Source organism: Polyodon spathula, chromosome 1, assembly GCF_017654505.1.
Source record: "Polyodon spathula isolate WHYD16114869_AA chromosome 1, ASM1765450v1, whole genome shotgun sequence".
NCBI lineage: Eukaryota > Metazoa > Chordata > Actinopteri > Acipenseriformes > Polyodontidae > Polyodon > Polyodon spathula.
In genome coordinates this window covers 104,662,757-104,685,431 of record NC_054534.1, presented here as the reverse complement: position 1 = coordinate 104,685,431, position 22,675 = coordinate 104,662,757, and the positions used below count along the sequence as shown (strand labels likewise).

Here is a 22,675-nt window from a genome sequence, read left to right as displayed (position 1 = left end):
TAATTAATTAACACATTCTAGAATCAAATATAGTTATAGAAGAAGTAAGAGAAGAAGAAGAAGAAGAAGAAGAAGACTTCTTCTCTTCTTCTCTTCTCTTCCGGTTCTTCTTATTCTTCTTACAAGCTAAATATCCCAATCACATACAAGTTAGTGTGGATGTTCTGACTTTCAGAAGATGACCTGTTCTTTTTATATATTCTGATATATATATATATATGATATATATATATATATATATATATATTTAAAATATATATATATATATATATAATTTCATTAATGCACACTCGTGACAATCGGAAGATGTGAGCCTTTCATATGGACTATATATTTATCTTTAAATGTGAAAATACATTTTTTACTAAATAAACACCTAATATCGAGGTCTTCTGACAAACAGCTCTCAATTTTACTGTTCTCCAATCTGTTGTCCAATTAAAATATGTTTTGAAGTTTAGGAGTACTATTCTACTAGACTTCAAAACTTCAAACAGTATTATTCCCTCCAATCTCCATCCTCCTGTGCCCTCTCCTTCTCTTCCCTATCGCCTCCGTGGTGGAACCAGTCCCCGAGACTCCTCCATCCCTCACTACCTTCCGCCTCCTCCTCAAGACCTACCTCTTTAGCTTGCACTTGTAGATCTCTTGATCTACCCCTCCTACTCTGCACTGGACTTGCCTGACCTCAGCACTATCCTTGCACAATTGTACTACTATTATGTCATTGTAGATACACATTGTTTTAATCCTAATTTCTTACTTCTTATATCATATTGTATTCTAGTAGTATTTGCACTTACTCTAAACTATACTGTTTATAGATATTGTTTTTGCATTGTAATGTTGTATTGCTCTGTGGCACCTGTAAGTCACCTTGGATAAAGGCGTCTGCCAAATAAACTTAGAATAATAATAATAAAGAGTGATGCTTTTATATTATAATGGCAGACACTTTCATATTGGACATCTTTCCTTAATATTCTGAATTTTAGACCTTAAGACTAATAGGTAACAGAATAATATTTCCAAGCTTGCAGGACCATTCGTGAACTGATTTAAAGTTACTGGATATATGGCCTTTAAAAAGGAAAGATACATGTTCTGTTCATGTAATGCTACGTCAGAGTTCACTGCTCGTGAAAATTAGAGACAACAATAAATGGGCAATGTTTGGGTTGACATTGACCAGGGAGGAATGTTAAACTCGCTAGCTGCATTCTTTCATTTGTTCACAGTGGTACAACAATAATAGAAAATAATATATCTAAACAGCTTTACATATTATATAGTGTGTCAACTATGCTATCCTCTTTACCATGCTCTACTGTTGCTATCTGGTAGGTGTCATTACTGGTGATGCATACCTTTTCCTGGCATATATATAAACCAGCCATACTCTAGTAATGGTATTTTATTAATACATTTTCTAAAAGTACTAAATTAGTTTGCATAAGAAAAACAATGTCTTAAATAGAGTAATTTAGAATGTGGCTTTGATGTCTGCATCAGGCTTGAAAATCCTTTAAACTCTGTTTACAACTGATACAGTGCCTCTAGGGCACCTTGCTGTAGCTATGAGAACGGATTCAAAAGCTAATTCAAAATGTTTCTCGAGCACACATTAAAGGCATCAATATACAGACGTCACATTAGTAAGGGGAGAATAGGAATGCCTAGACTGCCAACCCAATAAACTGCTGACCACTGTATTGCTGGTCTGTCTGTTTATTTTATGGCTGGCATGACGAGAACTGGTTTACTCTTTAATTTAAAGACAATCTAATTGTTCCAAGTATCAAATATTAAATAAATTTATACTACTGTATAGGATAAGCAATGTATTAAAAGCTTGCAGCTAAACTGGACATTGCTTTGTAGTGATGAGAAAACAGTATTCTAACTCGGAGAAGGGAGATCACATGCTTCATTTCATTAAAAAATAGCATGCATTAGCTCGCTGCTTCATTAAAACCAAGGTTTTATGCCCAACCCCTTTCCAATCTGCCAATGTCGAGGGAGTGAGATGGGGAGAGAGAAAGAGAGCGAGGGAGAGAGAGTGGATGAGAAAGAAAGAGCACACAGCAGTCCTGCTTGAATCGTGAGTGGCTTACAACACTCAGTGAGCACAGGCGCTTCTGCATGCACTGCCAGCACACAACTCTGCTGTAAAGGGAGGGGAAGCCGGCTTTGCCTCTAAGCATCACCTCCCAGTAAAGTGAATAAGCTAAATGAAAGAACGAAACACAAAAAAGCAAAGAAAAGCAAAGAAAAGAAGGAACCCTGGCTGCCTTCTCAGCCGGTCTGAATGAATAATGAGCTACCTCAGAGGATTAAAGGTCACCCTGGTCACTGGTCACTTCAAGTGATGGACAGTAATTTGTGTTGACAGATTGGAGGAGTCATTAGCAAAAAGAGGTTTGAGGGCTTTTTCCCCCCTCTGATCATCACAACGTTCACTGCATAGAGACGGGAGAGAGACGATAAAGCTCACACATACAACCAAGGAAACTTGCAGTTTCTACAAGTCAGCTGAAAGCTACTTGGAATCCTCTTTCTGGCTCTTTCAGCTGAAGAAAACTAAGACATTGTAAGCTTGCCAGATTTATGTGTGAACTGAAAAAGGAACTGAATTTGTACCACAGTGGGGTCTTTTTTAGATTTGCACATAATTAGACCCAACACAAAAAGAGCAGCTGAATTGAGGTTGTCACTCTCTGGAAAAGGGTGAGTATAAAATCCTTTCATGTAAGATTGGTTCATGAAGAAAGCTTTTTTTCATACTTGCCTCTTTCTCTTTGGCATCTGACATGAACAAAGTAATTTGCCTTTTAATACTATTAATTATTTATTTATTTATTTTTTTTTTTGTGGCAGGACTCCTTGCTGTAAAAGCGCAGAAAGCATTTTGGATGGGAGTTTATAAAAATGATGTAGAATTTCAAAGATTCAATGGACTTTTTCTCTGCTATATCTAGGAATATTCATGCTAATGGATTTCCTTTTTATTGGTCTCTACCTAAAGTGGCTGCTAAGAAAGCCCCCAGGATTGATACTGTGCACACTGGGCATCTATTTAAAAATGTTTCCAGTTGTGGAGAGTATGTGTCCGAAGCTGTGCCGGTGCGATGGCAGGCTATTATACTGCGAGTCTTTGAATCTGACAGAGATACCTGGCAACCTCTCGGGTATCACAGGCTTGTCTTTGCGGTACAACAGCCTTTCAGAGCTGCGTGACGGACACTTTGTGGGGTTAATGCAGCTCACATGGCTCTATCTGGATCACAATCACATATTCACTGTAGAAGAGAATGCTTTCCAGAGGTTGCACAGGGTGAAAGAGATCATTCTCAGCTCCAACAGGATTGAGACCCTCTCCAACACCACTTTCAGCCCCATGCCCAACCTGCGTAATGTGGATTTATCTTACAATAACCTACAAGCATTGGAGCCAGAGCTTTTCCATGGCCTTAGGAAGCTAACCACTTTACACTTGCGGTACAACGCACTGAAGTTTGTGCCAGTGAGGATTTTCCAGGATTGCCGTAGCATGCAGTTTCTAGATTTGAGCTACAACCAGCTGCAAAGCCTGGCTCGGAACTCTTTTGCGGGATTGTTTAAAGTGACTGAGCTGCACCTTGAGCACAATCAACTGGTAAAAGTCAACCTCGCCCACTTCCCCAGACTTATCTCTCTGAGAGCCCTCTACATGCGTAGAAACAAAGCAACCATCGTGGTTAACACTCTGGACTGGACATGGAATTTTCTAGAAAAAATAGACCTTTCAGGGAATGAGATTGAATACGTTGAACCTCACGTGTTTGAAGCTGTGCCTAACCTGAAATCCCTGCAACTGGATTCCAACAGGCTAAGCTACATTGATCAAAGAATCTTAGATTCCTGGACGTCCCTCACCAGCATCAGCCTGTCTGGGAATGTATGGGACTGCGGCAGAAATGTATGTTCCCTGGCATCCTGGCTGAGCAACTTCCAGGGCCAGCATGATAAACCTTTACTGTGCACCACCCCTGAATATACACAGGGTGAGGATGTTCTAGATGCCGTCTACGCATTCCAGCTCTGTGAAGATCCCATAGATGCCACAGCTTACACAGATACATACACAGAACCCAAGGATAGGGGAAATGTTTATCGTGATGGAGGGCCCACCATAACCCCTTACAACGTGCAGAATATAGAAGTGGAACTGGTGACCAATTCGCTTACAGTGACAACAGTTAATGAGAATCTTGAAAACACTATGCACATCCATAAGGTGGTCACAGGGACAATGGCGCTCATTTTCTCCTTCCTCATTATTGTGTTGATGTTGTATGTTTCCTGGAAGTGCTTTCCTGCCAGCCTGCGACACTTTAGGCAATGCTTGACTACACAACGCCGCAAGCAGAAGCAGAAGCAGACCATGCAGCAAATGGCTGCCATATCTGCCCAGGAGTACTATGTAGATTACAAACCCAACCAAATCGAGGGTGCCCTGGTCATCATTAATGAGTATGGATCATGCTCCTGTCACCAACAGCCATCAAGAGAGTGTGAAGTGTGATGTAATGCTGGGTTTAAAATGAACGCACTTTGCACTGCACTGCATAGGACCAACAGAGACTGTGATTATGGGTTTACTGTTCTCAAAACAGTTTCTGAGGGGTCTGTAGACTTGAGTGGGGCTGTGCATTTTTTTTTTTTTTATGTTTGTTTGTTTATCACAAAAATTCAATATTTGAGCTTTAATGTGTTTTTCAACTTCAGAATATTTGAACATCAATGGACAGCTGATCAGAATTTTTATTATGGTAACCCTTCTGTGTAAAATCTGTTAAGCATACATGCAAGAGTGAACAAAGATGCAAGCTATCCTATTTCTTTTGTAAACTAAAATGTTGAAATAAAATGGTATTTACAGTATCCTTGTCTTCAGAAGTGTTTAACATATATGAGCACCTACTATCAGGAAATAGTGCCTTTGAAAAGGCAGGCTGGTAAACTACTTTTAGTGTTCTTGATTTCAAATGCCAAGCCTTTTAACCACAACACATTTCCATACGTGCAACTAATTGTGTTTACAGTTTAAAAATGTTTTTGGGGGGTGGGTGGTGGGGGGGTGTAGTGCATCACATTTTGACATTCTACTAATTTTAGTAGATTAAATTAGATTTACCCATATCATGAACTGAGTGCATAATTTATGAACAAGTGGTGAATCAATGTTCTTCCAATTATACCTCAAACAGAAGAATATGTAATTTACAAAAGCAAAGATGCAAGCTGTACACCAGTGTTGCTGAGCTTCCCTATACTTAAATTACAGTGCAATGTTGCACATGCTGTACTGCAAAGATATATAAAGGGTTCTGCCTGCTTTGCGTCTCTGTTTTGGTTGATGGTTAATATGCTACATGAGAACTGGTAGCAGTAAGAAACAGTGTAGACTGTGCTCTAGTGTTTTTAAATCAGAAACAGAAGAGAAAGCAATCGAGCTTTCAACTGCTGTGAGTTGGGTCTGTTTTAACACTGAAATCTTGGGTGCAATGCTGCATGCAGCACTACTTGGCATCTTGCATTCCAAACACACAACTAGTCACTCTAAAACCACTTCAGTGTATACATCAACCATCACTCAACCTGTTTCAATGGCTTATATTACCAGTGGTATTTACTCAGGGGGAGGGAAAAATCATGCTTATGAATAAGAAACACCTGGACTAGCCTTTACTAAGTATACAAATGGAGAAAAAAATAACATCTAAATGCGGTATAGGCATTCTTTTTTTTTTTTTTTTACATTCCTTTTCATAAATTGCCTATTATTTAGACACTAACAGGAGTAAACATATATTTAGAATAGTAGCCTAGATAATTTACATTTTTAAAAGACAAAACAAAAAAAAAAAACAGACAGAAGACACCAGATTATTTAACCAGGGTGGTGATAATATAGGATTTGTAACCTCTTACAAAGCCAAATTCTTTATTACATCTGCAGATTCATGTTTGTATGTTTGTGTGTGTATGTGTGAGTGTGTGTGTGTGTGTGTGTGTTTATAATTCAATTTCAGTATTTAATTATTAACTTTAAAGTCATGCAGAATATACCCAATTTAATAGGTCTAATAAAACTAATATTGATATTGAAGGGTGGGCACTGGATACTGAAAATGTTAAATGTATACCGTAAATGGGCGAAAACCTAATTGATTTTTTTTAAATTTATATGCCAAGGATTTAGTATTATTATTTGTTTATTTAGCAGATGCCTTTATCCAAGGCAACTTACAAAGACTAGGGTGTGTGAACTATGCATCAGCTGCAGAGTCACTTAAAACAACTTATCACCCGAAAGACATAGCACAAGGAGGTTAAGTGACTTGCTCAGGGTCACACAGTGAGTCAGTGGCTGAGCCAGGGTTAAACGGGGGACCTTATGGTTACAAACCATTTTCTATAACCACTGGATCACACAGCCTCCTATAAGTAAAAATGACAAACAAAAGACCCTGGGTCAATGTGCAAGCAGATCTCTATTCTACTGTACGTGAAAATCAAAAAGGTAGGACTGGAAAACGTGAGACAAGATTTGTTGGTTTTGCACTGAATAAAAAAACAGAAAATAATAATAACACACTATTAATATAAAATCCCTGCAAAGCTCTGTGTCAATAAAAGCAAGTAGGGCTGAAGACAAAGAGGCATCTTACAAATGCTTGCTAAGGTATGCTGTTGTTTGAGCTGATTTACAGTTTGTTCTCTAAAATAGTAATCCATCAACCCCTATCACAGCTGTTCATTCTTGCAAAGTATATTTACAGTGTAAACATGAAAGGATTCCACAAGCTTAAAATATAATTTCTGTATTGTGTGAATACACCGGGAAGGCAGCATACTGAACTGTAAGTACTTTCTGTCACTTTGCACACTTCCTCAGCCTCTACCAAACAACAGGGGTAGCTTCAGTAACACCATATAATATGTAGGATGCCTTCTACCACTCAATTTAACCAAACTTCCAGGCATAATAGGACAATATTATTTAATAAATACACAACTAAGAATTTTTTTTTTTTTTTTTTTTTAATAAACACATAACCATCATTATTTCATCTTTCTCTGTTTTTCTGCTCCAGTAAAATTAATCATGTATTTCTGGAATGCCCTAATGACATTACAGACACATACAGTCATTACAGCTTCAGGTAAAGGGTTTTTATAATGGAAAAACTACACCGTACACATATTACTATAATCATGAAGTGATCATTTTAGTATAAATTGACAATTACATTTTAGTATAAACTTAAAAATCGTAGTATAGGGTCGCCCTGTCATAAAAGTCGCTCCCCCTTTTGAGAGTTAAATTTCAGGAAAACACCTTTTTTTCTGTTTAAAATACTTTTAGTTCAACACCGATAAATAAAGAAAAATATACAGGTTTAGTTTCTAAATAACCCTTGTTTGCAACAGTTTATTCCATTAAAACTTTTACAGTGTTATTTTTCGTTTTTAGTTAAAATCTCTATTTAGTTTTTCAAAATTTCAAAACAATTGGTTCAAGTCAATTTAAATACAATGTCAAAATATAGATATAATGCTACTACTATATATTCCAGTAGTAACAGTGGAAACCACTAACAAGTGGAACTTGAATGGATTTCAAAAGTAATAATTAACGGCGCACCAGTAAGTAAAATCAAGTTATACATCCTACATATGGTACAGTAAATTGCATTAAACTTCCAGCTGTACAATAATACAGTCAAGTTGTTTTCTTAATCAGAACCATAACCATACATTCTCTGCAAGCGTATCACTGCATTGCACCGACATGTAGAATAAGTTACAGTATGTATTAAAGTCATTCAGAGCACCCCATTCAAACAAAATGTTTCCACATCGGGCCATAAACACTTTCCTCTTATCAGTTCATTTTTCTTTCACCATATTGCCTTTGTTTCGTCTCCAGTCACGTACTGTTCTTTCATTAATTCCAAACTCTCTTTAAACGTTGCGAGTGCCCTGCTTTTCAGCGAAGTCAACAACACGCGATTTCAAACCTGTTGTGTAGCGTTTTAGTTTTTTTTTTTTTTTTTTTTTTTTTTGTCTTACTGCCCTACTTTATCCTGTCTTGAAGACACCTGCATTATAATATTTAATTGCAGTTACAACTAACGACTTCACGGGCCCTATTTAACAAATATGAGTGCGGCCGTGTAACGGGGGTGACACCTTTACTGGCTCTTTGGTCTTGAGCGGCGCTTGACCTATAATAATTATGCTCTGCTACTCCTCAGGTCGGCCTTTCTGGGAGAAGGACAGCGGGACTGCTGGTCAGAGCTAAACAGAGACCTGGGCCGTATGGGTAGCGACGGTGGGGGAACGCTGCTGTGGCAGCAACCTTTTGTTTTAAGTTTTATTATTGTGTTTTATTTTCTCTTTTTGCTTTCACATTTTGCTTTGACTATTATTTTGATGCACCTGCGTGTGTGTGTGTTTCTCCATTCGCACCCCATTTACCATAGTTGGTATTCGGCTGAGGTAGCAGTGCAGTGCCACCTTGTGGTGAAATTAATAAAGTACACCCGTGCAGGTGTTTAAACGTGAAACTTTGTGTTTGTGTTGAGTGAATTCCACCACCCCCTCACACGTCGTGATAGCGCACGAAAACGTAATTTAGAAGTAGGTCTCATACATGGGCTAACACATTAAATAGTGAATCATGTGCCCAGCCAATCAAAGCACAGTGGGGGGAGTAAGGTTACAACCAATATAGATTCAACATTCCCTTTAAGAGCACCTGCGTTCCCGCGATAGCGAACGGAGGGTATTTTGAGACCAAAAAAAAGGAGACAAGCACAAAAAAAATGTTCATCAGCCCAAGTGAGGGGAAGGATCAAGCCCCTTAAGGAAGGCTACAATTTTTTATATTTATTTATTTTTAGCAGCATGGAGCTAGAGTGTGAATAATTACAAAATACAAAAAAAGTAATTTATAAGGTTTTGTCTGACCTGCCTGGCACTTACAGCATCTGCAACCTCCACCACTGGGGCTTCAAGTTCAGCATCTGCTTCCCTCAAACCCTTTAATCTGTCCTCTGTAAGTTCAACAACACATCCATTATGGAGAGCTATGTTGTGTAAAACACAGCTAGACAGGATGATATTAATAAACTTCTGTGGAGTGCACTGTGGTGTTCCCCCAGATAGATCCAAATATCAGAAGCACATTTTGAGGATTCCAAATGTTCACTCAATGAAAGTATGAGCACATTTAAAGGTATGGTTATACCTCTGTTCAGCAGGGGTCATGGGGTTGATCAGCAGTGTCAGTAGCAACCTCTTCAGTGGATACCCATTGTCCCCTATCAACCAACCTCTCATACTGTCATCCTGCTGAAACACAGCTTCCACATGCAAATTAGCGAGGATAAAAGAGTCATGAGCTGAGCTAGGATGGTTTGCATACACATTTGCAATCTAGTTGTTGGCATCACACACTTCTTGCACTTGACAGAATAGGTTCCCTTATGATTTATGTAAAGGTGCTTATTCTGTGTTGGTGCTTGTAGCTGTACATGTGTGCAATCGATGGCTCCCAGGACACCAGGAAACCCATACCTCCCAAGAAAACCCTGCTTTGCATTTTGTTGCAGCTCCTGAGAGACAAGGACATGGATGAATTCTCTTGCCTGCTTTATTAAAGATGCAAGTACATCTCACACTGCACACCCGACTGGCTCATGTTTGCAGTATACTGCAAAGCCATACATATTTGCTAGCCTTTTATTATTAGTTTTTCACGTATGAAAAAAACTGCAAACATTTTTGGCACAAAATCAAATTCCACTAACAAGACATACTTTGTATATTGCAACAGGGTCCAACATTTCTGGAGCAAAATAGGTTTTATGGGTGTGATTTGCCAAATATTTTGGTTGCAAATATTTATGGCTTTACAGTAACCCACAGTATGTTGGAACGAGCCAGTGGCATAAAATGTTAGTGCAGCGGGTCCCCTTAGTGCTACAGGCAAACAGTGTGCTGTCTGCATGTCTCCTTCTAGGTCATCCTGAAGCAGTTGGCAGATGTCAGTGATTGTTTGTGTGTTGAGGCAAAATTGCTTCATACATTGTGTGTCAGACAGGCTCAGAAAAGACGGATGACTACTAAATATTTGGGGACATCTCCTCCTCCTCCTCTCTCTTTGTCTGGCCCTGTAGAAATCCAGTGTGCACTCCATACTTCTATACGTTTCTCTCTCTCTCTCTCTCTCTCTCTCTCTCTCTCTCTCTCTCTCTCTCTCTCTCTCTCTCTCTTTTCTTTACTCTCTTTCCTGATAGTTTCAGCAGTATTTATAGTCGACCATGTAAATTACGTACAGTTCAGACCTGGTTTTCATGTCAACTGAAATGCAAACGCTAACACTGTTGATGGTTTGCTAAATCGCTACATTTGTATGTAAATGAGGACACTCCCCTAAAGTTCAGCCCATGCCCAGCGCTAACGCTGACTTGCCGTGTGGGCACTAAAACATGGTTGCTAAATCACATAGGTGGGAAAAGTCTGTTTGCCCACACGTGCACATGGTTTTGGCGCGTTAACTGTCCGCAAAAGTGTTTTGTGATTACCTTGGGGGTTTGCAAACGTTGCTAAATAGGGCCCTATAAGTTTACTCATCTTTCTGACCAATAGCTGTTTGCTATGGATCCCAGGGGCGGGTTCAGTCTGGATGTTGACAAATCAATGGCTCGGGAGGGTGGGAATAAGGAAATGCATAGAGATGGACACCTATTGTGTTAACAGTAAAGCTGTATAGCCGTGACATGTTCATGTTCAGAAGATTGATAAATTAAACTGCTTTTTTTTCTCAACTATATTTTTTCTCCATGTACACGCGTCTGGGTCGAGAGGCTATCAGTCAAGAATCTGAAAGCTTGCATTTAACATTCAAAATGATTAATGGTATTGTGATAACTTTTAATTAGAACAGTGGTTTTGTGTTTCTACCTAGCAACATGACGTGAACGCAGTAGATCCTGAAAAAAGTTCATACAGAAGGGTGCTGAGCAAAAACTTGCTGTGTTGACATCGAGGAGGAGAGCATCCGCTCCATGAAATCTTTCCACTCCAAAACGGTATTTGTGAAGGCATTGCCCAGCAAAGGTCACTTGAAAAGGCTGTTTGAAGAGGTGTGAGGAGGCTGGGACTCCAGGAGCCCAGATTTAGGTAATATAGGGGATGTTGATCCCAAACAGTACAGAGAGGGTTTGTGTAGTGTAGTAGGTTTCTGGAGTGGGACGCTCTTTTAGTGGGACTAGCACTCACCTTGTATGGCAAACTTTTTCCAGACACAACAGCACAGAAACGCTTTTATGCAAATTAAAAATGTTTGCTTTTTGATTTGAAGATAACCAGAAACGTGCACCTTCAAAATGATAAATTTGCCCTGACATCCGAAGTTTGGAACCGCTTCACTGATAACAACATTCTCTGCTACAAACCAGGAGAGAACAGTACAGTGGATGAGTAGCTTTTTCCAGTAGACGTTCAGTCCAGATATTTGGTCGATGCCTACCCCTACTTGGGCAAGTATGAGACTCACCCAGCTGATGAAAGGCTGGGTGATAGTATGGGACTTTAGCTAGTGGGAGCCTATTTAGGAAAAGGGAGAACTGCTACGAACAATATATATATATATATATATATATATATATATATATATATATATATATATATATATATATATATATATATATATATATATGTACACAGTGCCTTGCAAAAGTATTCAGACCCTTGACCAATTCTCTCATATTACCGAATTACAAATGGTACACTGAAATTTCGTTCTGTTTGATATTTTATTTTTAAACACTGAAACTCAAAATCACTTATTGTAAGGTGACACTGGTTTTATGTTGGGACATATTTTTAAGAAAAATAAAAAACTGAAATATCTTGCTTGCATAAGTATTCAACCCCTGTGCTGTCGAAGCTCCCACTTTGCACCGATGAAAGAAATTGTCCTAACAAGAATATAATTACCTTACCATTGACCTCCACCTGTGAACCATTAAAGTTGCTGTCACATTTTCTGGATAAAAACCCCACTGTTGAAGGATCATTGGTAAGGCTGTGAATCTGAAGGAAAATGAAGACCAAAGAGCATTCTACAGAAGTTAGAGATAAAGTAATACAAATGCATAGATTAGGGAAAGGGTACAAAATAATATCCAAGTGTTTGGATATCCCAGTGAGCACAGTTGGATCAATAATCAGGAAGTGGAAGCTGCATCACACCACCCAGGCACTGCCAAGAAAATTCCGTCCCTCAAAACTCAGCGCTCAGACAAGAAGGAGACTTGTGAGAGAAGCTACAGAGAGGCAAACAATCACTTTGAAGGAGCTACAGAGTTCAGTGGCTGGGAGTGGAGTAATGGTGCACCAGTCAACCATATCAAGAGCACTGCATAACACTGGCCTGTATGGGAGGGTGGCAAGAAAGACGCCGTTACTCAAAAAGTACCATCTGAAAGCACGTCTGGAGTTTCCCAGATAACATGAGAGTGACCCAGCTGCGATGTGGGAAAAGGTTTTGTGGTCAGATGAGCCAAGATAGAGCTTTTTGGCCAAAACTCAAAGCACTATATGTGGCGCAAACCTAACACTGCCCATGCCTCAAGACACACCATCCCTATAGTGAGGTATGGTGGTGGCAGCATTATACTGTGGGGATGCTTCTCATCAGCAGGGACTGGGCACCTTGTTACAACTGAAGGAAGAATGGATGGAGAAAATACATGAAAATACTGCAAGAGAATCTGCTTCAGCCCGCTAAAAAACTGAAGCTTGGGAGGAAATTCACCTTTCAGCAGGACAATGATCCCAAGCACAAAGCCAAAGCAACATGGGAGTGGCTCAAGAACAAAAAGGTGAATGTTCTACAGTGGCCCAGCCAAAATTACTCCGAAACTGTGTGCAAAGCTGGTACATACTTACCCCAAAAAACTTAAAGCTGTTATTGCAGAGAAAGGTGGCTCTACCAAATATTAATGTGTGGGGGTTGAATACTTATGCAAGCAAGATATTTCAGTTTTTTATTTTTCGAAAAAATATTTCAGAACATAAAACCAATGTCACCTTACAATAATTGATTTTGAGTTTAAGTGTTTTAAAATAAAATATCGAACAGAACGAAATTTCAATGTTCCATTTGTAATTCAGTAATATGAGAGAATTGGTCAGGGGTCTGAATACTTTTGCAAGGCACTGTGTGTATATATATATATATATATATATATATATATATATATATATATATATATATATATAGCGCTGGAAAAAATTAAGAGACCACCGCAAAATTATCAGTTTCTCTGGTTTTACTATTTATAGGTATGTATTTGGGTAAAATGAACATTTTTGTTTTATTCTATAAACTACTGACAACATTTCTCCCAAATTCCAAATAAAAATATTGTCATTTAGAGCATTTATTTGCAGAAAATGACAACTGGTCAAAATAACAAAAAAGATGCAGTGTTGTCAGACCTCGAATAATGCAAAGAAAATAAGTTCATATTCATTTTTAAACAACACAATACTAATGTTTTAACTTAGGAAGAGTTCAGAAATCAATATTTGGTGGAATAACCCTGATTTTCAAGCACAGCTTTCATGCGTCTTGGCATGCTCTCCACCAGTCTTTCACATTGATGTTGGGTGACTTTATGCCACTCCTGGCGCAAAAATTCAAGCAGCTCAGCTTTGTTTGATGGCTTGTGACCATCCATCTTCCTCTTGATCACATTCCAGAGGTTTTCAATGGGGTTCAGGTCTGGAGATTGGGCTGGCCATGACAGGGTCTTGATCTGGTGGTCCTCCATCCACACCTTGATTGACCTGGCTGTGTGGCATGGAGCATTGTCCTGCTGGAAAAAACCAATCCTCAGAGTTGGGGAACATTGTCAGAGCAGAAGGAAGCAAGTTTTCTTCCAGGACAACCTTGTACTTGGCTTGATTCATGCGTCCTTCACAAAGACAAATCTGCCCGATTCCAGCCTTGCTGAAGCACCCCCAGATGAGTCCAATTTTCAGCTTTGCCCAACACCTGGTCGTCTAATGGTTAGATGGAGACCTGGAGAGGCCTACAAGCCACAGTGTCTCGCACCCACTGTGAAATGTGGTGGAGGATCGGTGATGATCTGGGGGTGCTTCAGCAAGGCTGGAATCGGGCAGATTTGTCTTTGTGAAGGGTGCATGAATCAAGCCAAGTACAAGGTTGTCCTGGAAGAAAACTTGCTTCCTTCTGCTCTGACAATGTTCCCCAACTCTGAGGATTGGTTTTTCCAGCAGGACAATGCTCCATGCCACACAGCCAGGTCAATCAAGGTGTGGATGGAGGACCACCAGATCAAGACCCTGTCATGGCCAGCCCAATCTCCAGACCTGAACCCCATTGAAAACCTCTGGAATGTGATCAAGAGGAAGATGGATGGTCACAAGCCATCAAACAAAGCCGAGCTGCTTGAATTTTTGCACCAGGAGTGGCATAAAGTCACCCAACATCAATGTGAAAGACTGGTGGAGAGCATGCCAAGACGCATGAAAGCTGTACTTGAAAATCAGGGTTATTCCACCAAATATTGATTTCTGAACTCTTCCTAAGTTAAAACATTAGTATTGTGTTGTTTAAAAATGAATATGAACTTATTTTCTTTGCATTATTCGAGGTCTGACAACACTGCATCTTTTTTGTTATTTTGACCAGTTGTCATTTTCTGCAAATAAATGCTCTAAATGACAATATTTTTATTTGGAATTTGGGAGAAATGTTGTCAGTAGTTTATAGAATAAAACAAAAATGTTCATTTTACCCAAACACATACCTATAAATAGTAAAACCAGAGAAACTGATAATTTTGCAGTGGTCTCTTAATTTTTTCCAGAGCTGTATATATATATATATATATATATATATATATATATATATATATATATATATATATATATATTGTTTGTTTATTTACAGTTTCAACCAGACTTATTTTTTTCTTCAAGTCTTTTAGAGTTAATATAGAACTTCACCAAAAACATTTTGAACAGAAGAAGAGTGCAATGCAGATGCTCGCCGCTGAAGGTAGCGACCCCGGTGCCGACCACAAGCGGCGACAATGCCACATTTCCAAATGCAGTGGTAACAAGACTCTTGATAGCTGTGCCCAATGCCAAAGGCAGTGTGTGGAAAGTGCCCTGCATGTGTGGAGAAGCGCAACTTCTGTATAAATAATATACCTGTACATACACTTATCTCTTCTCAAATGTTCATTTATTTACAGTGTTTTGGTTGTGCAGATGTTTTATATGACGTGCGTGAATAAAACTATGACTTATATCAGATTGTTTGTTCTTTCAATATAATATTCTTTTTTTTTTTTTTTTACTACACCAGTCAAATTCACCGCTCATAGTAGTTCCAGGTATGCTTATAACTCGGGTAGTTCTAGTGTTACAGGGTGGTAATACTGTATTAGGATGCCTTGTAGATTAAAATAGCCCCCAATAGCTCTTGATCCTTAAATAATTGGTGCATATTAATGTCATTTAAAACATTAATAGCGAGTACAGAATTGAAAGTGCATGTGACCTGAGTTGTATGCATGCCAGCTAGACAGCATTAACCTATAAAGTTGTATTCTGTCAGAAACTTAAGAAAATGGAGACACACTGAGGGAATTAGTGGTCCCTTAAAATGCTTGTGGTTCACATGTCTGGGTGAGGAATGCTGCGTTAGATTCAGTTCTGCTATACATTGTCTTCCACTGGTAACACCGATTACTAATTCGTTATTACAGAAGTTGCCACGTGATTCTAATACTACTTTTTAAATCAAGAATGCTAATTATACAGTTACCAATATTCATAAAAAATCTACACAAATGTAAATCTGCATGAAATTATACAGCGAGTATAGTTTATTTTGCTGCGTTACTGTATTGCACTGTATTAGTCTCTCAACAAAAGATTAAGCTAGTAATGTGGACAATGCCACCAGATGTAAAACAGCTAGTTTCACAGATCCCAATTAGCATGAGTGTAGGACTACCATACCTTTATTTTACATTCGCGTGACAACAATTAGCAACAATTACAAAGCACGTAATACAGTAATTACCTTGGAAACCTGTTGTATTTCTGAATAGGATAATCCTCTCATTAATACAACATTCTTCCATGTTTTTCATATCTGTTTATCTGTATGGGCATGTTTTCTTTTTTTCTGTAATTCGATAAATTGTCATTTTGCATCAATTGTGGATTCTCCTTACTGAACGTTACTTTTTCTGTTACACAGTTATAATAATGATTGCTGTAGGTTAAGGTTAGCATTTAAATCAAATACTGTAATACAAAATTACTTGATAATATCAGATCCTAATAATGATAATATTACTTATTAACAATTAAATTGGATAGTATTTAAAAATGATTCGTGCTTCTGCCCATTTCTATTTAACTGTAAGTGATCGATAGACAGACAATAGATACATTAATCATGTATAGTTTTTCTTTTAACATGGACATAAGAATTATTTTCATATTGTGAGAAATAACCCCCCCCCAATCAAACAGTTTGTGATGCTATGGTGATGTATGGTGGTACTGTTATAAGGTGTTGTATTTCACTGTCACATTATATTCCACTAGATCAGTATGGTTGTTGTTGTTTTATTTAAAGACTATTTAAAAACTATTTTTTGTGAGGTTTCAATAATGAATTCTCTATATTTAAATTATGCTGCACTGGCTTTCAAAAAAAAAAAAAAAGCAAGCACTAGTACTTCAGTAACAGTTGGGAGTGTGATAATTGGGGAGGGGATGTTTAAAGATCACTTGATAAACACGGAAACTCATGTTTTTTAAACTTAAAAACATAAGAGCACTTCAGGAAAAGTAAAAGCCAGAAAAGAACAGGGTGAATGAATATGATATTCATAGCAGATTGCAATTTTGCATCCCAAGAATCATTTCAGATTCTAAGAAGCATGCAAATACAAGCGCCCACATTAGGCCACATCATTCACACTGAAGGGTAAGAAAATGTGAGAATGCAGGAAGCTGAATTTTGTACACATTCCAACCTGTTACCATAGCATGATTGTAAAAGCCTTAACAGATATGTAAAAGCATTTTGGACTTCCAAAGCCAAGCACAAAGCAGATTTAGAGCAGGCTAGCCACTGGTGCAGCAGAGGGAGCTCTATAGCTTGGCAGATTGATACAGCAATGAGAGGAAATGTCTGCTTCACTACACATGAAACCGAGATGACTGCCATTTAAAGTTAGGACTGAAACCAAACACAACATTGAAATTGAAAACCTAATTAGAAAAGAGAATGTTAAGCACTAAAGGATACAGTCCATGTCCATTGGATACATTGCAACATCCAGGTAGTGGGTAGTATTCATAAAGCATCAAGGCACCAGTAAACACAATGCCTTGACTGACTATTGATTTATTAATGGCAACTAGACAGTGACAGATAGATTTAGAGAACTACGGTGCCACTTGCTCAAAGTTCACCAACAAAGAGGATGGATAGTTACATTATCCCTGCTGGCACTCTGTGATGCCTGAAATAAAAATTGATATTAATAGTGTGATTACACAGCTTTTACACTGGGAGTTAAATGCAGGTTCTTTGTGAAGTCTGACTTCATTCCACATGTCTGTTCAGCCGGTTTCAAAGCCTAAATATATTCCAGGTATGTTTATTGACATTCTCCACTGTGCACCAGATTGTACCTATATTATTCGCTGAAACTGGTGTAGCTAGAAGAGTTATTTGTTGATGGCCTAGAAATGAGCATGCTTACTGTGAATATTATAATAATAAAAGCCCACCTGAAAACAAACTCCTTCATAAGGATACACTTTATTTTATACCTCAGTATGCTTTCATCTTTCATATACAGAAGCCATCTTTTTTTTTTTTATTCCATCCGAAATGAGAGCTATTGTACATGGGTACTCTGCCGCTTCATGTCCTGTTCCTCAACCAACTTTATTTACTATGCTGTTACCTAAACCCACTTTACAACTTACCAGACAGATTCTCTTCCCTCAAGCTACCGTTAAAACAATCTTAAAAATCTCCAAACAAATCTGGGAGCAATGATACTTACACACACTTTATTTTACCTTTAAAAAGGTTTAACAGGGGCTGCAAAGGAAACAATCCTTTAGGTCTCAGCACCATCCCAAACCTATCAACAGCTCTAAATAAAATAGAGAAAATAGTTTATATGAGCATAAAATTCATCAAACGTAACTAGCAAAGGCAAAGGTTTAGTTATTTGTTCACAGTTACGCAATGTTTCGTGCATTTGAAATTGCCAGCTGAACTGTGGGATTTTGTTAATGCAGAGCAGTTTGCTTAGGGGAAAAGCTCAAACATAATCTGTCACATAAATTGACTAAGGGAAGTGGCGCTATGAGAAATTCATGAAACAACGTAACATTTATCTTGCATTGGCGAGACAAAAACTGCAATTTTGTGGGTGACTGCCGAGAACTCAGCTGAACGTTAAACAATGCTTCATTCTTTTTAACTATGTCACATCATGTCTGACCACACTTTGAACATTTTAAAAGGAGTCTGCTGCCTTCTGCAATTTGGTTAAAAATATTTTTGTTTATTTGTTTTTAACAGAACCATAATTTCTCATCTTTACATCAGTCTCCAGACTCATTTTCTCTTTTAACCTTGGACTCCAGACTCATTCACTCTTTTATCCCTTTTTGGTAATTTACCAAACTTGACATCCTTAATACAAGAGCATGGAAGGTCCTTTTTCACAAAGCAGATAAGTAATGTTGGTATTATTGCAGCTTCTTAAAGCTTTTCGGACTGCTTGCTCATCACTCAACTGCTGTAAATTAAGTAGAGCAGAAACACTTTCTAAAACAAATCTTTGACATGAGTTTGTGTAAAATGTACTAAAGATTTGTAGAAAAGTATGTTGCTTTCATATGCTGTTATTTTAGTCAACAATATTATTTTTTTATTATTATTATATACCACTTTAGAAACATGATGTGTCTTAGGGCTTTTATATAGGTGCGACATATCTACTGTTGAATAACTGTGTATTTAACACTACAGCGTGAATATAAATTATTTTATGGATCTCATTTAGTAATCTATTTGGACAGTTGTGGAATAGCCACAGTATTCCATTAAAGGTTTCCATCATTAATAATAAGTATAAAAAATATACAAAAGCTGCAGTTTTCTATAACGACAGCTTGTCTACTGGCATGTCAGAGGATGGTTGGTATTTGATAATCTTATTAGTTTACAGTGAAGGGCTGAATCATACAATATATTTCTGAAGTTTTAGCAGGCTGGGCATATCACTTGACTGCAGTGGTACATGAACACAGTTTTGTTCAAACAAGACTACATCTTAAAATTAATCTTTGGTTGAGTGCACGTGTGGCGGGATAGCTTTGTGGGTGACATCACCAGACCAGGAAATACACAGACTCTCACAAGGACTGCGGGGTGAGTCGCCAATGCGCTCTTGTTCATTTAAATATTTTAACAGATACAAAACGACTCAAAACACTACACAAAACAATATTCCCCTAAGGCAAACCTAAGAAAAACAGTGATGTGCAAATTCTAATAGACAAAAGAAAACCCTTTTGCCTTTATTCAAATTGTAATATCAGAAACAGTACAGAAGGCCTTGCAATATAAAGGCTTATCTGCAGACAGAAGTAGGAAAAGAGATAGGAGTGAGCAAGTAAAATGTTTAATTACTCTCGGTAGCCCAACATTTCCATTGACAGCACCGTTGACAGAATAACTTCTGCTAAGGTAAATATTGGGAAATGTTAACACAGAGAATGAAACTGAATGACAAAGGATTTCTCTACTGTTGCTTTGATTTATCTTGACATAGAAGGTACTTCTTCATTTCATCCTTTTTTTTCCCCAAAGCAATCTTCCCCTAAGGCAAACCTGAATTTGTAGTTTCTGCTAAAAGGTTTTCGATCCTGATGTTTAACTGGGCGTGTATTGTCAAGCTGCAACTGCACATTAGCTTCAATATGTCATAGTTCATAACGCATATCTACTGTATTCTGCAGTTGATCTAGTTTCAAACTTTCATACCTGTCAACTCTTGTAACCAACCATTTTTGAATGTGTGACTTTTGTGATGTTTGTTAATTGCATTCAGCAAGCTTTTACCAGTAGGCAGTCTCAAAGGGCATGTAACATTCAAGATGCTTCATTTTAAATTAGTTTCTTCAGACTTAGGGTTGGGAGAAAGGACAGTCCCACTCACCAGGAGGTATCAACTGGGGGACCGCGGCCCCATAGGGAGCCTTCAGGAGGTTTCAAGGGGTCCTCCAAAACTAAACCAGAGAATGTGTCATTTTTCCTGCATGCTTATGGCACACTGAAACCAATTAGCTTCCGCATGTCATGAGCATGCGCAGAAATGAATGCATTCTCAGGTTACATATGGTGTAATAGAGCTATTTCAGCAGGAGCACGACAGATTACAAAGCAGAGGAAAAATCGTTGGAAGCACACACAATAAATTCCAGGTATGGCTACATTTTTTATTCAACCATCAGCATCAAAACAACAAAACCCATAGAATGATGACACAGAACTACTTTCAACAAGTTCAGCTGTAAGAGCTGAAGAACAGTGAGGAGGTGGTGTTGTGAGTAACAAACATAAAGCCATTATTAACACTGCAAAATTACAAAGACAGCTACTTGAATTTAATTTTCATTTGTACTGGAAGTTGAGCTATATGTAATTTGTAATACAAGTACTGTCCAATGAATGTCTGAAACCCTCAAAATTGCAGAGACATTTAATTACCAAGCATGAAATATATAAAAACAAGCAACATTCATTTTTTGAGAGAAAGGCTAAGGGACTGTTTGGTACTAAAGCCGTAATGAAATCCACAACTACCGCGGATAAAAAGCTTGTAGTGTCATCATACATAGTGGCGCAGAAAATTGCTAAAGCAAAAAAATCACATACGATTTAAGAGGCGCTGATAATGCCATGTGCCCCTGAATGTATAAAGGACATTTTTGGAGAGCAGAAGGCCAAAGAACTGACAGAAATACCAATGTGAAATGGCACTGTCAAACGACAAATCACTTTTATGTAAGAAGACATATTTTTGCAGTGCATTGATGGGCTTTGTGACAGTGATTTTGCTATACAACTCGATGAATCCACAGACATTTCTAAAATTTCCCATTTACTCTCCTATGTTCGGTATGTGTGGAATAAAGGAAGGCTTTTTGTTTTACAAGAAGCCCAAGACAACAACAAAGTCAGACGATATTTTCAAACTATTTGATGATTTCATTCCTTGTTCATGTATGCTGAGGTGAGATGGCTATCTCGGGGCAGAATGTTTACCCATCTATTTAATCTCAAGGAAGAATTACTTAATTTCTTAGTTGATAAGAAACCCGAACTTGCTGAAGTGCTGAATGATGATGTGTGGCTGGCAAAACTGGGTTACAGTGAAATGAATAAGCTGAATAAAACTATGCAAGTTGGGAGCACTTATTTTATTGCCCAGCGTGAAAAAATTGACACATTAAAAAGGAAACTACAACTCAGAAAGTTTGTGTCTGTGGGAGGATGTCACAAAGACGGCTGTAGTAGGTGACATCAGACCAGGAACAAACCAATAAACAACAGAGAGGTGGAGTTTGGTGAAGCTGAGCGCTTGGATGAGCTCAGCATTTAATAAATGAACAAACAGAAAATAAAAGGTTGCAAGACAAACAAAACACAGGACACGGCACTGGTAGCCAAAACAGAGATGAAACAAACAGATTAACACTACATGAAACAAACACTAACAAACAGTGGACGAACAGATAAACACGGTGAGATGTTATTATTTACTATTATTATTATTATTATTATTATTATTATTATTATTATTATTATTATTATTATTATTATTATTATTATTATTCTCTCCTCTCCACACCTGTTCTCCACTCACCAAACACACAACCCCGAGTGAGTAAAAACAGGCTGCTTTTATGCAGCTGTACTGAGACTCAATTGCATTCAATTGGAGTCTCGGTACAACTGCAAGTGAATTAATAAAAGTGCAATTCCCTGTGCTCACATATTATTACATTTTACCTGCACTTGAAGTGCTGTGCAATCCTCGTGTCTAAATACAAATATACATTTTAAACACTTGTGTTACACAGACCCGTTTATATCCAGTGTACCAATGACTATACACCAACATTAACACACTACACGTAACATACAACACAAATAAATAGCCCAAGGGCAGGGCACTTTGTCACAGGGGACAACTGATATGTTTGAGGTCATACATTCTTTCTTTGAGGAATGAAACACTGACTTTGACGTAATCAAACCGCAACTGGCAGCGCATCTGTCTAGTCTACTCAACAAATGTAACACTTACTTTCCTGAACCCATGACAGAACAAGTTGCTACGCTCCTGTGGGCTACTGTGAAAGGATAGGCTTGAGTGGCGTGTGGAGTGACGTCACGGACCAGGAAGAAGTGCAAATCAAACAGTTGCACCTCAGCATTTTATTAAATTAAATGAAAAATAAA

The 22,675-nt window shown here is 38.1% G+C and overlaps 2 protein-coding genes across 3 annotated transcripts in view; one reads left to right on the top strand and one right to left on the bottom strand.

Moving 5' to 3' along the window:
* LOC121317743 (catenin alpha-2) overlaps positions 1–22,675 on the bottom strand; it is a 502,323-nt gene that overhangs the window by 126,825 nt on the left and 352,823 nt on the right. The gene's annotated exons all lie outside the window — the stretch shown is intronic.
* Positions 2,094–4,875, top strand: LOC121329087 (leucine-rich repeat transmembrane neuronal protein 1-like). Its single transcript, XM_041217630.1, has 2 exons — positions 2,094–2,727; positions 2,878–4,875. The coding sequence occupies exon 2, from the start codon at positions 2,987–2,989 to the stop codon at positions 4,562–4,564; it is 1,578 nt and encodes a 525-aa protein (XP_041073564.1). The 5' UTR covers positions 2,094–2,727; positions 2,878–2,986; the 3' UTR covers positions 4,565–4,875.

Coding starts and splice junctions, on each gene's coding strand:
- LOC121329087 (XM_041217630.1), top strand. CDS start 2,987: ATGCTAATGGATTTCCTTTTTATTGGTCTCTACCTAAAGTGGCTGCTA.